General features: G+C 36.3%; 1 protein-coding gene across 5 annotated transcripts in view; it reads left to right on the top strand.

Annotated features, from left to right (window-relative positions):
• DYRK1A (dual specificity tyrosine phosphorylation regulated kinase 1A) overlaps positions 1 to 15,518 on the top strand; it is a 126,191-nt gene that overhangs the window by 89,366 nt on the left and 21,307 nt on the right. For 3 of the 5 annotated variants that reach the window (XM_081138045.1, XM_081138044.1, XM_081138048.1), the window contains 4 exons: positions 4,177 to 4,296; positions 6,738 to 6,926; positions 10,343 to 10,490; positions 14,124 to 14,410. In XM_081138045.1, the coding sequence (XP_080994171.1) occupies positions 4,177 to 4,296; positions 6,738 to 6,926; positions 10,343 to 10,490; positions 14,124 to 14,410 (744 nt within the window). The remainder of the gene's footprint in view (positions 1 to 4,176; positions 4,297 to 6,737; positions 6,927 to 10,342; positions 10,491 to 14,123; positions 14,411 to 15,518) is intronic. The other 2 variants (XM_081138047.1, XM_081138046.1) reach the window with 1 other exon arrangement.

Here is a 15,518-nt window from a genome sequence, read left to right as displayed (position 1 = left end):
ATAAAGATTTATATGCTATAAAAGACTGTCTTTTAAGTATAATATTCATATTCAATGTGTATAATATTATAAAATCATATTCAGCCAAATATTTCTAAACCCCATAAGTTCCTGAATCTAATAAGGCAGTCAGATAGAAGAGAATTTTCCTATAACTGAAGTAAGTCTAAACCATTAAAACTGGGTGCTGCTTTGGCCTGGTCTACAAGTCATAAAACATGAGGTCAAGGTTTTGTTGTGTGAGCTGGTTGTATGACTTGAGTCAGGTCACATGGACCCTTCTGTCTGTTCCTTGAATGTAAGATTGGGACCTTAAACTAGAAGCACCACCCCCTTCTAGCTCTAAAATTCTATAATTTCGTTATTTGATTCTATTGTTTCTAGTTAATTATCCTATCAGTGTCTTTTAAATAAGATTTATTGAACAAGTAAATTGAAATAAGCTAACTTTAACATTTTATTTTTGGTAGTTAATGTTTCCTACAAGTTTAAACACAGTTTTGTTCAAAAGATAAATTTAGGAAACAAGAAATATAATAAAGGCAAGAGTGGAAAAGTATGATTGGTGTTTGGAATGCTGAGTCTTTGGGCTGTTGGAGTTTTCACAGTACCTTTCAGTTCTTAAGCTAAACCAGTACTCTGTGAGTTAAGTATGCTGTTCAACTTTATTAATAGCTTTCAAAATAGCAGGAAGGTAGAATATAGTGTTTCTAATTCTGCATTATATATGAAAATATGAGATAAATATAAACAAAATGGATGGAAGAAACATTAAACTAAAAATCAATTTTTAAGTTCTGGAGCTTATACTATGGAATCTTTTCAGGAAAACAATTGTTTTAGCTCTTAATTCTGTGATCTAAGCACGAGATAGAAACTACGTTTCTTTTGCTTTGTGGTCTGTACCTTCACACAGAAAGGTCAAGAGATGTGAGTGTCGGGGTGTGTGGCTTTCTCTGGGTGGCACAGCCAGATAGCTGAGGCAGCAGGAGGTATCTCATCAACTTTTCTTTCCGAGTGAGAACTGGGGGCTGGGACTGAGGGTAGCCACCTTCAGTTTGGTGAGCGTTTGTGTCTGAACACCAGGGGCTTGCTTTCAGCTGTGGAGGGGAGAAGGGAGCTTGCTACTTATGGACACTCTCCTGGCTTTGTGACCAAGAAGCAGGAACTGGAGAAAGCGTCCGTCCATATAGGGCTCCTCGAGGCTTGTACGGATTTGTAACTGAGTATTTAGAAAAGTTATTTTCTAGTTCTGGGTTTGTGCTTATTGGCATCACAGTACTGGACAAAGAAAATTTGGTTACCTAACATGAAATTACAATGAAGGTTAGTGAAGGGAATGTTACTTAGTTTGTAGAAGTTAATTTGTTCTTTGCATATATTTTGAGCACCTGTTCTGTATAAGGCACTATTGGAAGTGAAATACAGTCTGCTCCGAATGCTGATTTCTTTTTGTAAACAGATGCATATCTGGTTTAGATATACAAATGCCCCTGAAACAGTAACTTCTACTGCCAGGGGTATCTAAGAAAAGTAAGGAATTTAGAATTAGCTAATTGATTTGGCCTTTCAGGCAGTGGCTGGCCAGTTGCGGAAGAGGTTAGGAATATTTTGTGAAGCGCCAAGCACATAGCATACATTCATGTTGGATGCAGAAAAACATTATGCCTCAGTCAAAATTATATTCATATCCAATTTTATGTTGTGTACTGTACATTTAAGATTGCTTTTTTGATTGGGTGATCTTGGTGTTTTGAGTGAGCACACTTAGTCCTGGAAAGATGTCGTCAGTGGGTTTTGTTTTTTTAGATGTTTGAAATACTAGTGGAATTGTAAATGGGTAAGTTAAAAACTTAAACACATTCATGGTTTTGTGCATAACTAATTTTAATAAATGCATATGCCTATTTTGTTGGTATTTATTATATATGACTCAATTATTTTGCCCAATAAATAGCCTAAAAATGATTCAACTAAGAGGGTAGAATAGAGGCCTAAAATTAATGAGGGAGCTCCTGGCATAGTGTTGTGGTTCAGAGCACAGGATTAGGTGTGAGAGTGCCTCAGTTCTTCTCATCTCACCTGCATTCTTCCCTGGCTCTAGGACTTTGTCAAGTAATTTTGCACCAGAGACTCTAGTTTCTCATTTGTAAAATGGTTTTGTGAAACCTCACAGTGAGGCTGTGCTCCAGTAGTCCGAGCAGGTTCTTGCTGAGTAAATTATCTTCATGAAAATAATGTCAGGGTCTTAAAAAATAAAAAGGAAATATGTTAAGGGAAATCTCTTATTGCCTTAAATGCTTATAGCATTCATCCGCATAAAAATAATTGGCATGCTTATTACTGACACTGCCTGTTCGTTAAATTAAGTCTTCAAGGAATAGTGTAAGAGTAAAATATTCTGTGACTTTAGCTGTACCTACTATTTATATTAAGAAAAATAAAACTATGTTAGAAAATTAATCATATTTACTTATTCTTACTATCTTTTCAGGACAGATGGTTGTAATCACTGGAGGTTTTTTTTTCCTCCTTAAACCTTATTTGAAACTTTAAGAAGGAGAGGATCTTGAGAAGAGATAATATTAACTTGACAGTAACTCCATGAATTTACCATCTGGATGACAGCTTTTAGAGTTTGAGTATAGGTGCAGAGGGAACCAGTGTTCCTGTTGGTTAAAGAGAAAGTACACCTAGGTGACTACTGTGATAACTATCTTTCATAACACAGGGATGGTGATTTTTTTTCTGTTCTGTCCACTACCACCTTACAACGCTCCTCTTTTTTTTTTTTAAACTTGATTAGTTATCCCAAGACTCCTGACACTTCTGTGAGACTTTGCTTGGTATGATGTGGTACTGTCTCTCTGCCCCTCAAATAGACCCAAGTGCCCTTCGAGAGGGGCTGTGTTAGTGGCTTCTGACTCTAGATTTGACTGGCATAAATGTAAGAGCTAGAGAGGACTCCCAAAATGACTAGTGGTGGTGACTAGAGGTATCTTGATGTAATTAATTGGTTTTGAGGATCTATTGATTGCAAAAAGTCCAGTTGGGAATCCCTTCCATAATGACCCACACTGGAAGAGGTGGGCAAAAACAGCAGGGCTAGGACGTGCTAGTTGCCACATTTCTGGGCGTTTGTATAGAGGACCTTCATGCACCTGCTCTGTCTTCTGTCTAGCAGGAAATCCACAGCTGAGCCCTGACGGCCTATTGGATGATGGAAGAGACGTGGTTTAGGATTGGGGTTGGGAGGAGTAAATGGAGTTTGGTTGAAATGAGGTTTTTGAAAGAAAAGTTCATGAGCTTTAAGGTGTCCTGTGGAACTTGTTTGTGGTCAGCTCCTATTGTAATTGTAAGTAAGGGTATTGATTGGTATTACAGATCCATTTGCTTATTCAAATATTTATTAAACACCTACTATGTGCCAGGCACTGTTTGAGTCAAAGAAAGTACAACATTGAACAAAATAATTCCTGCCCTTATGGAGTTTTCCTTGTAGTGGAAAGAGGAAGAGAAAAAGCTAAAACCAGTAAGTACGTAAGTGTATATAGTCTGTCAGGTGGTGCTGAGTGCTGTGAGAGTAACAGCGCGGGGAGCCCGGAGGGCATATAGTGTTCCGTTGTGTTGAAGAAATGAGAGCAGATTTCAGCCTTGCTTACAGGGCAGAGCTTGTCAGAGGGCAGTCGGGGGCTGTTGGGAGCTGTACTTCTGCAGCACCAAGCTCCATTCCTGCTTCACGGCCAGCTTGTTTTATGATGCCAACTGGGTTTTGAAGTCCTGTCTTAGGAAGCTCAAGTTGGGTTTGTCTTTGACTGTCATGAACCAGGGCAGGCTTTAGGAATAATTCAGAAGAAATTTTTCATTAGGCTAGTTGTATGGTGGAGAAGACCTTTTTTGGGCAGCACGTGCGAGTCTCCTGGACCCAGGGGTGTGTCTGTAATCCCACTGTTTAATTTGGGGAACAGAATTGAAGCCTTGGGCAGCTGGACATATTATCTGCTAATTTCATTGATTCATTCCAGTGGTTGCCTTCAGTGGAATTGGTTGAAAGAGATAACAGAGATGTATAATATTCTAATGAGATGCCTTTTTAAAAATATACACAGGTTACAGAAGAGGGAATTTATACCAGTACAGTATAGTTAAAGTGCTAGTCTTTTCTGTCTATTTAAGGTGATGCCTGATATTGTCATGTTACAGAGGCGGATGCCCCAAACCTTCCGTGATCCAGCAACTGCTCCGCTGAGAAAACTCTCTGTTGACTTGATCAAAACATATAAACATATTAATGAGGTAAGATTATTGATTTATTATAACAGCTTCTCTCTTGCAATAGAGTGGGGGGAAAGTTATTTTATGACCTATTTAAACATACTAAACTTTTTTATAACCCCAGTGATTGTGATAGTGATGATTATTGTGAAGAGTGGTAAGTTAATGATTTATAGGTGATATACTTATGTAAAAGAACGAAGATAGACTTAACAAGGACTGCAGAAAAATTAAGGTAATTGTGGATAATGTCCCTCTTTTTTCACAATTGTACTTAATAAATGCTGAGTTACCATTTTTGTAATAACTTCTTCAAAACAAGAAAGGGGAAAGTGAGGGCACAGCGACACTGTAAACATATGTTTATGTTACAGTTTGCTTAAATTTTTATATATCGGCTTCTGCCGTGGATGTCAGGAAGCTCTGAGAGATATTTAATAACCAGTTAACAGGCATTTGGCCTAGTTTATTTTATCTATATTTCTGTGGTTTTAAATTGTCTTTTTAAATTTTATGTGTGTTCTTTTACTTGTAAGATACCTGAAAACCGCTTTGGGTCGAAGTAGGTAGGATAAAAAATGGGCAGCATTTTGAATTGCTCATGTTCCTTGCTCATGAACTTGACTCTTTGCCACCAAAAATTATTTTTCTAGTATCTTCGCCTTTTGGCTCGGTTGCCATTTGCTGTTTAGCCTCAGCACTAGTGCCCTAATTCATTGTGCAGTGAGCGTTTGTGGGGAAGGGCGAGCGAGCCTGTGCTGCTTCCTCTTTCCCTTTGAGTCCTGCGTCTTTTCACAAAAGGCTGACCCTCACCAGCTTTACAGCCATTCATCTAAAAAAGATGTTCTTACTTATGTATAGATTTTACAGCACTTTGATGCTGTTTAATGCCAATAGTATTTATTAATGTGTCAAGATAAAATTAGAATGAACACAATGAGGAACATTTCTGAGTTGAGTTTTGTACATAAACAATGTGTTATAAAAGATGTGCCAACCTAACTTTTGATTATCTGAAAATATCTGATAAATTTTAAGTATTAGCTGTTGATAACAGTAACTTTGTGAAGCTTGTTTTTAACTGTATTGTTACCTTGTAAACTAGGGTTTTTCTAATGTTATTCTGTGAAACCTAATTTGTAATTTCCTCAAAGTTAGTTACCAATTACTTGGACTATTGCCTAGTTCACCTATTATTTTTTACTGGTCTTAGAAACTATTTTGTAAGAGAAATAGATACAAAGAAAATAACCCATCTGTGATCAACCATAAGCTTTATGGCCTTTAGTGTTAGGGGGAGGGAGTGGCTGTTTTTCATTAATTGGTATATTATTACAGGCTTAAAAGTTGAGCATGTCTCAGAGGACCTTTTATATTAGTAAAACATCAGTTTATATACATTTAAACTTTCATTTATAAAATCTTTTGCCTTATGATCAAATATAAAATTGAGATTGACTGGAAATGGTCATGAAGGAACTTGAACATGTGGAAGATGGAAATGTTCTTTATTTTGTTTGACATTTGTTGATTGTATCAACATATGCATAGTTTTCAAAATTTATCATATTACACTTAAAATCTGTGCCACCTCCCTGTATATAAATTTTACTTAGTTTAAAAAGTAAATGTAAATAGGTCCTGTTATTCTTTTAGAATGGGATACTTGGGGCCAGTTACTTAACATCTTCTATTTATAAAATTTTTATAGAGTATAATTTTAATCCTCACCTGAGGATATGTTTTTATTGATTTCAGAGAGAGAGCTGGGGAGAGGGGAAGAGAGAGAAACATCAGTGTGAGAGGGAAACATCGATCGGTTGCCTCCCCTATGTGCCCTGACCAAGGGATTGAACCCGCAACCTGAGTATGTGCCCTGAATGGAATTGAACCTGCAACCCTTTGGTGCACGAGACGATGCTCCAACTGAGCCATACCAGCCAGGGCTAAACACTATAATTTTTTTTTTAATTGTCACCTGAGGATATTTTTTCCATTGCTTTTCAGAGAGAGTGGAAGGGAGAGAGAGATGAAAACATCAATGTGAGAAAGACACATCTATTGGTAGCCTCCTGCACTAGCCCCCGTGGTGCCAGGGATTGAGCCTGCAACCGAGATACACACCCTTGGCTGGAATTGAACCCTGGACCCTTCAGTTTGAGGGCCGGACACTTGATAACCACTGAGCCATACTGGCTAGAGCTAAACAGTATAATTTTAAAGTGAATTTTATTGTAGGCAATTTTCATTGGTTATATTCTATAATTAAAGTAGCAACTATAGAACATTTTTTATTTTTTATAGAGAATAAAGATTCATTTTTTATTTTATTTTTTTGTATATATAAAGAATAAAAATTCATTAATTTCCTACTGATAGCAGATTTGCCTCTTGATATATGCTCCCTTAATCCCCAATAATGTTTTAAGTTATACACTTAACACTGTATGTTCTCATTTCAGGTTTACTATGCAAAAAAGAAGCGAAGGCACCAACAGGGCCAGGGAGACGATTCTAGTCATAAGAAAGAGCGGAAGGTTTACAATGATGGTTATGATGATGACAACTATGACTATATTGTAAAAAACGGAGAAAAGTGGATGGACCGTTACGAAATTGATTCCTTGATAGGCAAAGGTTCCTTTGGACAGGTAATTGAATGGAAAGTGCTGGATTTCATAAATTAGAACTTCTTTGTAAATGATGTTGTTACACTCTTTCCTCAGGAGTATACTTTTCAATATTTGTAAATAGATCTAGACAGTGGGTATATGTTTGGATTATCGTAGTTCTCTAAAGATAGTGAAACTGTATCAGCTATAAAAGCCCCATCGGACCTTTTTTTCCTTACTTACTTTCTATGGCTACCAAGTCCTCATGTTACTAAGAGGTTGTTTTAATCACGAATATAGTACTGCCCCTTTCATATGTGTTTTATGTAGTCTGTGGATGATTTTTCCTCATGAATGCTAGAGATAATTACCTTCCTGTCTGATAGTCTTCTTCAAAGAGAAAAGAATTACTGTTTTTAGCTGTCACTGCAGGTGCCCTCTCACTTTTTGGAGGCTTGGAAAGCCAGGGGCTGTGCCCTGGGTTTTTCTCTCACTTCATCTTCTAATTCTTGTCAGGCTCCTAAATGGGCAGATGGTCTTCAGGATTTTCCTCTTCCAGTCCTCACAACATCAATGTTGCTAATAGTGTGATGGGGTAATTTTAATGCTTTAAAAGAATCATTTGGGTATCTTCTACTGAGAACAACGAGGAATTCGGAATCCAAGGGACCTGCTTTTTTCTCTTCATTCCTGGCCTCTTCCTTTACTCACAGCTCTCCCTTCCTCACCTGCCCTCCCAGCCCCAGTACAAAGCACAAAACCCTAAATATAGGAGTCTTCTTTCATCAGCTGTGCCCAGATCATGAGCTAGCCAATCGTCTTCCTTGCGCTTTTAAAAAGCTATTTCTCTGACTGTGGCTCCCCCACATCTTTGCACTTGGAAATTCTATCTCCCTGAGTCACAGAGCTCTGTTTTGTTTGAGGTGTGATTTACTATTAATCCCAGAATCCTTTGTTTTGCAACCTTTGTGCAGTGGGTCAGTCATTAACCTGCAGTCCAATTACTTCTGACTTTTTAATGATGAGGGTAGAAGGGGGTCTCAAAATGACCCTGAGCTACCTTAAAAATTTTTTTTGGTTCCTGGTTTTTTTGAACTATGGAACCTATATTCTTTTACTTACCTATTCCTGCCTTGAGAGAAATCAACACATGCCTCCTTTTAACCCATGTGGAACAAATTCATCATTAGTCAGTCTAATCATGTATAGGACAAAAAGTATACTTGTAAGCAGTTAGCAGCCACAGGTCTAGACCCAGAAAAGTCATCTTGTAAGGAGATATGGACAGAGTTGTTAGAAGACCTCTGGAACTCCACTGTGGCTTTGCCAGGCCCTGATGTTACATTTATAATATGTCTGCCCTTTTCCATGATTTAAAAGAATTTTAGTGATTGTACATAATTCAGGGACTTTTTCCTCAATTTGAATCTCTTTTTCTTCTGAGTTGGAGATTTTTCAGTTGTGTGGAGTCCCTCTTTATGAAAATGTAACTTTTGTCAGAAGCAGCTTGTGTTTCTCAAAGCTTCTTAAGGAAAGGTGTTTCTGAGGCCCAGCTTTTAAGAAAGGTTGTGAACACCCTTGATACAGGGATTGCTGTCTACACCTTGAAAGTTACACCAACACTTAGGCAGTTGCTATCAACAGGATTTTCGGCCAAGAAACCTACTATCCAAACTTCATTTTCCCTAAATGCTTGGTCTCTGATCTCAGAGTGTTGTTTTCCTCTCTTTCATTTTAATTTTCTTACACTCTAATTCCTAATAAACCTGTGAAAATATAGGCTCCTTTGACATCAAATTTCATTTCACCAGGTCAGATTGATGCCTCTCTTCTATGCTGTGGTATGCTCAGGTTCAGGATCTGTCACTCACCAAATAATGTCCTCCATATCGACTTGGTCAGACTTTCTCTAAAGTCTCTGCCGCATCCTTGTTAAGTAAGGGGCTCCTTCTTCTTTAGCTGGTGTTTATCCTTGTTGTACATTGAGATTACGCTGGGGAGCTGGGCAGGGTGGGAGGACTGATGCTTAGGCTCCAAACCAGTTAAATCAGAATCTCTGTGACTGGATTCTGGGCATTGGTGTTTTTAAAAACTGCCTATTAAATGTGTAATTCAGGGTAAAAAACGATTGCTTTAGCATTTAGCTGGTTAACTATTTGCTAAGTCAGTAAATAGTTGGGCCTCTGTTAATGGCCTTTGTCCTGGAGACCAGTGGGACCTGGGCACTGAACTGAAACTCTTGGTGCAGTTACTATAGTCAGTGAAAACCACTTGGTCAGGTGTTTACATGAGTAGCCTCTGACTTAAAAAGACAGTAGATAGTATTTTTTAGAATTGGGTGGAACTAGAGAGATACCCCGTCTCCCGTTCCAAGTTTGATTTCAGCTGAGCTGTTTATACTCGTCATTGACAATATATTTAACCTGACTGATGTAAATCTTGGCACCTACATTCCATTTTCTTCCTCTAATCCAGTGGTGCTCAACCTACAAATTGGAATCATTTGGAATTCTACCTGCATCTCCAGACTTTCTGAATGAGCTAAATAGTGTATCTAAAGTTATTACCTATTCAGATTATGTATAATATTATAAATACAATTTGTTTAATCAGTTATAGTTATTTCTGATTGGTAGACATAGTTTCTTTTATCTATATTGATTTCTTAGTTTTTATGCCAGCCTCTTTGTTAGTATGAAACTCATTGTGCATGGTGATTTAGTCATGAATACCCCTTTCGTTAGCACTGATTTTCATTTTAAAACTATCAAAATCCTCTAATTACTACATTCATTGTATACAGGGGTGGGCAAAAGTCGGTTTACAGTTGTGAGTACACGAAACAGAGTTTATTCTTGTATTATTTATTAATTATTGTGCTATTTTCCTTAAGAACAACTGTAAACCCACTTTTGCCCACCCCTGTATTGTGGAACTTCCCCAGTAATTTGTATTTGACTTTTTTAGCATAAACTAATTTTTCTTTTATATACCTATGTTTTTATCTATGAAAATCTAAATTTAAAATTAGAAAGTTATCTGCATTTTTCAGGTGACTTAGAACTTTTTAAATATTTTCCAATAATGGGATTTAAACAGGTTTTTTTTCCTCATTAAAAGAATAGTTGGAAGAATTGTCTTGCCTTATTATTTAGTCACAAAGATGAAAAAACAAAGCACTTACTAAAATTCATAATTTACTTTTGAAGCTAGAAAATAGTTCATCCAGTTTTGTTCATTTTGTAGATATTTAGAAATATTATAAGGATGCAAAAGAAATTCAGTTGAAAAGATTGATTTAAAGTGATTGTAAGTAAATGGATGATATTGAATGGAAAGAAATAGGATCTCTTCTAAGTAGGAATGTCATAAAATGAGTTAGGTAAATGTACAATTAAGGTGAACTGTAAACTGCTGAATGAAATAAAGAATTATTCCTCTTCCCTCCCTTTCAGGTTGTAAAGGCGTACGATCGTGTGGAGCAAGAGTGGGTCGCCATTAAAATCATAAAGAACAAGAAGGCTTTTCTGAATCAGGCACAGATAGAAGTGCGGCTTCTTGAGCTCATGAACAAACATGACACTGAAATGAAATACTACATAGGTAAACAGACAGGCAGGCAAAGCACTGTGTCCTAATCCAGACCATACATTTGAGTTAATGGTTACTTTTGTATGAAAATAGGTTGATTTTATCTTAAAGTGATTGACTAAAAATGCAACTGTTTATTTCTGTTGGAGGGCCTGGATTTATGTGTTACCTGATCTGGTAGTAATATTCTAAGTTTTTGGGTCTGTGCATTCCAAGTGACATACAATTTAGAAACAAACGAGAATAGTGTCCTTTTTGGGGTGGGGGGTGGGTGGGGGGTGGGATTTAAAAGTGCCATTTGTTTGCTTTAATAGTGCACATTTATCCAGAGTCCTTTAACCAATTCTAATATAGATCAGAAATTAGAAATAAGCTAGTATGTACTTAATTGTTATAGAACCATTTTTGGAATGTCAGAATCAAGATCTCAGGCCCCTCGCCAGGGCTGTTTGTCAGTTTGGCAGCATTAGAAGATGTTGGGCTTATTACAACAGAAAAGAGATAGTAGCTACCATTTATTGAACTCCTATCATATCCTTTGTGCTTTTCTTCCGTCCTCTGTGAATATCATAGCAGTCCTATAAGGAAGGTGGTAGGATCTTTATGGCACAGATGGTCTGTATAAAGAGTAACCACACCCAACGTCCCAGGGCTCTGGAGATAGGATGTGAATCTACTTGTGCCTAACTCCAGAGTCTGCGTTTGTTATGGTGTTTCTTCTGAAAACAGAAAGAAACAGAAAAATTAGGAAAATAGTGAAGTGTAAGGCCGATTGGTATATGCAAAACATAATTATACATTCTTTAATACTATTCTTAATCTAAGATGGCAGTGATTGTGAGACACTAATATTTTATGTACCACCAAGAAACAATTGCTGCCAAGTATAAATATAAGACGCTATCAATTTTATGATAGAGACCTTAAAATCAATTAATTATAGAAGTTCCTGTAGCTATGTATACATAGCAACTTATGTTCAGAAATACTGGCTTTATCTGATAAACATGAGGTTAAATTTTATTTAACAAGCTCCTTTTTAAGAAAACAAGGGAGGACATTATGGTATTATTGGTTCTTTAATCCCCCCAAAGTGGTAGAAACAAAAGAATGTATGTTTAAAGGTATATGGTTCAGATACTCAGATTAGATTTCATTTATGAAACACCTTCACTCCCCATTGTACAATAAAAAGCTTATGCTATTATTTTTTCTTCCTTAGTTTCTTCTCTTTAGAGATCTGATATAATCCATAGTAATAACATTAGCATTTAAAACCTTTTTTCATCACACTTACTGAACATACGGTATTCACTGTGATGATAACTTAGTATAAGGGGGAGCCCATTTCCATTCATGGGGCTTTAGAAGTATAAGAAGTATGTTCTAAGGATGCTTGACTAAATGATCTCTGGACATGCCTTCCCCCTTCTAACTCTTGGGTGTTGTATTTTGAATGTTTGCTTAAGTTGAAAGAAAATGTTAATACATTGTTGTAACATTTTAACTCTGCTTTATTTAAAGAAATCATGGTAGGCATATAGTAAGTACTCAGTAAATATTAGCTACTCAGTTCTTACAACGATGATCATTTTTGTTTTTGGTAACCTGATGAATGATCATTAATTGTGTAAGACATTACACATATTCTTTTGGATGAGTTTTTTAAGTTCTTTTAGGAGAATGAGTTTTTTAAGTTCTTTTAGCAGCAGTGCCTCAGGAAACTGAGGTTCTGTATTGGAAAATGACAAATAAAGAACTTTAGAATTAGACACAGACATACCAGTAGAGTTGATACCTTAAATTTAAGGTGTCTGAAAGTTCTGTTGCTGTTTTATGATGTAAGTAATTTATTTATATTTGGAATTGATTGATCAATATAGCTCACTCAGATGAGTTTTTAGTCTTAAGTCTTTGAACTCTTAAAAAATCTCCTTTACCATCTAGCATAATTTCTTACTTGGATTATCTGGTACCTGCCATGGTCTAGTTAAAAGAAAATTCAGTTTAAGTCTAGAACAAAGTCTTGCTTACCTTCAGTCTATTCTCCCTAAAGTTTAGTTAAAAAGACTACACAAATATAGTTGTGTTTGAGCATTCTTTGACAATGTCTTTGGTGCTCAGCACATTGCAGATACTCGGTAAGTGAGTACTGAGTAGGGAGGTCAAGTGGAGCTGAGTGGATTGATCTTCCATTAGAAGCATTCTAATCACAGAGCTTCTTAGAGGGATTTTCATAATCACACTGGAATTCTGACATCAAATACCTTTTGCATTCCTTTTGAAGCTACTGCCTACCCATATTAAAACTCTTGCATGGACTATGTCTGTAGGTGTCTTACTGTCACATGGAGCAGTGTTTTTAGTTATAAACCTGTGAACTTCAGTGATTAAGAGCAGATGTTGTTATACATTTTTATGTAACTTTGAAGGATTCTTTTTATTTACAGAGTGTTGGTTTGTACTATACACTCCTATAGAATCAGGTAGTATTTGTAGTGAGTTATTTATTCTAATTTTAGATTGTATCAAGAGTGATCTAAAAACAGTATCGTTACCAGGACAACTCAATATATCCCTATCCTCAGGGACCAGACATTGAATACTGTCATAGGTTGTTCCCGATAGGTCTGTAGAGAAGCTGCTTTTATGATTCTAAAAGATCAAAATCGGGTATCCTTGACAAATGGTGGTTCTGTGCCACTCCAGTTGAGTTACAGTAAGGTGCTCAGTTTGGTATATGTAAGAATTTTTAGAGTGAAGGGTAGCACTTCATTGAATGACCTCATTTGATGTGAAGTCAGTGTTAATACGTAAAGCACAGTCTTTGAAGTAATTTAGCGAATATTAAGCCTTTATAGAGGGTGACTCGTGGTAGCAAGTGATGAGTTCTCTGCTCTCTCCCTATTCATAAGCCTACTTAAAATTTCTTCTTGTAATTGAACTTGATTTTGAAGTTTTCCCAAACCTTCGGTGTTGCACAAGATGTCCCATGTAACAGTTTGATTAACATAGTCAGATAGCTGTGATTATAAACTCTATACCTTCCAAAGCATGATTTTCAAACATTGGCTATATTTGCTTAAAAAAAAAATCTGCATCTTCCTTTGACAGTTGTTACAGAAAATTACTAGTGAAATCTAAGGCTCAGCAAAGCAGATTGTGTATGTATGTGAAAGTCTTCGCAGAAAGGGCTCCCCAGCACAGAATTGCCACAGACCAAAGATGCTGGGGGTGGAGCTTAGACAGACCGAGTTTGAGGCAGGTGATCAGGAGGTAAAGGTGCTTTCTCTCACAAGTGAGGGCTATTACTGCGGTATTCTCAGGACTGTTCCTCAAGGTGCTGCTTATGTTCTTTGACCTGACTTATATTTTTTAAAAACAAGGCAGTTTCTTGGTACTTCTTACATTATATTGCTTATTGGCAGACACTGGACCTGTTTAATTCAGCAGAGAACAATTTAGCTATTCTTAACTGATTAAAGAATTTGCTGTTAGTGCAGAATGCTGATTTCCAAATTTTAACTTGATTTTCACTCTGCATTTGACATTGTAATGTAATAGATTGTCTGAGAGTTTATACATATGTTATTCTCATTTTATTGGTTTATGTATAATTTAAATTGAAACTCTTTTCTCTTTCAGTGCATTTGAAACGCCACTTTATGTTTCGAAACCATCTCTGTTTAGTTTTTGAAATGCTGTCCTACAACCTCTATGACTTATTGAGGAACACCAATTTTCGAGGTGTCTCTTTGAACCTAACACGAAAGTTTGCACAACAGATGTGCACAGCACTGCTTTTCCTTGCGACTCCAGAACTTAGTATCATTCACTGTGACCTAAAACCTGAGAATATCCTTCTTTGTAACCCCAAACGCAGTGCAATCAAGATCGTTGACTTTGGTAGTTCTTGTCAATTGGGACAGCGGGTAAGTACATTTCAGGAGCTGTGAATTAAATAGAATTAGGTAAAAATAGTGTCAGTAGATATGTGAAATGTTATTAATGTGTATACAGTGTGGAGGTAATTACAGGATGGTTATCTTTAAAATGTAGGATTGAATCATATTGTGTTGATGCCTGTTTTGTGGAAATACCTTTTAAAGTGTGAGTAGTAATACTTTGAATTGGAAGGTATTTATTTTTCAGAGTGGATTTTTAAAAATTATATGTATGCTAAAATACTGAGAATAGGAGATGAGTGAATTAAATTAAATATTAGGTGATTTGTAACTGTATTTCTCAAATAGAGGTTTAAGTATAAATTTGGGGAAATTCTAGTACTAGAACATTGAATCATTACTATAAAATATTTCTCTAAAGATTGTAAGGGTTCAGTTGATTGTGTGTCGTCCCATGCACACAGAAAGGTTGCTGATTCAATTCCCGGTTAATAGCACATGCCTGAGTTTCTGACTCAGTCTCTCCTGTAGGGGACGTGCAGGAGGCAGCCAGTCAATGTTTCACTCTCTCATCCATGTTTTTCTCCCTCCCTCCCTCTCCTGTCTTTCTAAAATCAATTTTAAAAAGTATTTAAAAAAAAGATAGGTCAAGATAAATGTTTTTCCTCAAAAGTGGATGGTTAAAAAAAAAAATGCAGGTAAATTTGCATTGTATGTGGAAAATATGGTATAGAAATTACACAGTTGATAGACATACTTGGTTTGATAAATTAAAAAAAATTTTTCTTATATAAATTCTTGTCCAAACACTTGTCCAAATTGGTTTTCTTCAGATTGCTAAAAACAGACATGTCTGTAGCAAAAAATAGATTTAGGTTTAGCTGATTTAGGAAAGGAAATTTTTCCTACTTTTTTTTTTTTTTTTGGTAGCATGATTTCTAGCATTACTCAGAACAGCGTGTTTTAAGTGTGAAATAGAAATTGTAGGTGTTCTCTTCTTGAAAGGAGTTAGGATCAACATTTGATATTTTTCTCATTTTAAACACTGTTGAAATTGCGTTTCTTTAAAAAAAAAAAAAAAAGGAAAAAACACAGCTAACATTTACGTATTAATATTTTATACTGGCTTTTTCAT

This window comes from Miniopterus schreibersii, assembly GCF_964146895.1.
Source record: "Miniopterus schreibersii genome assembly, chromosome: 5".
NCBI lineage: Eukaryota > Metazoa > Chordata > Mammalia > Chiroptera > Miniopteridae > Miniopterus > Miniopterus schreibersii.
This window is presented reverse-complemented; position numbering and strand designations above follow the sequence as displayed.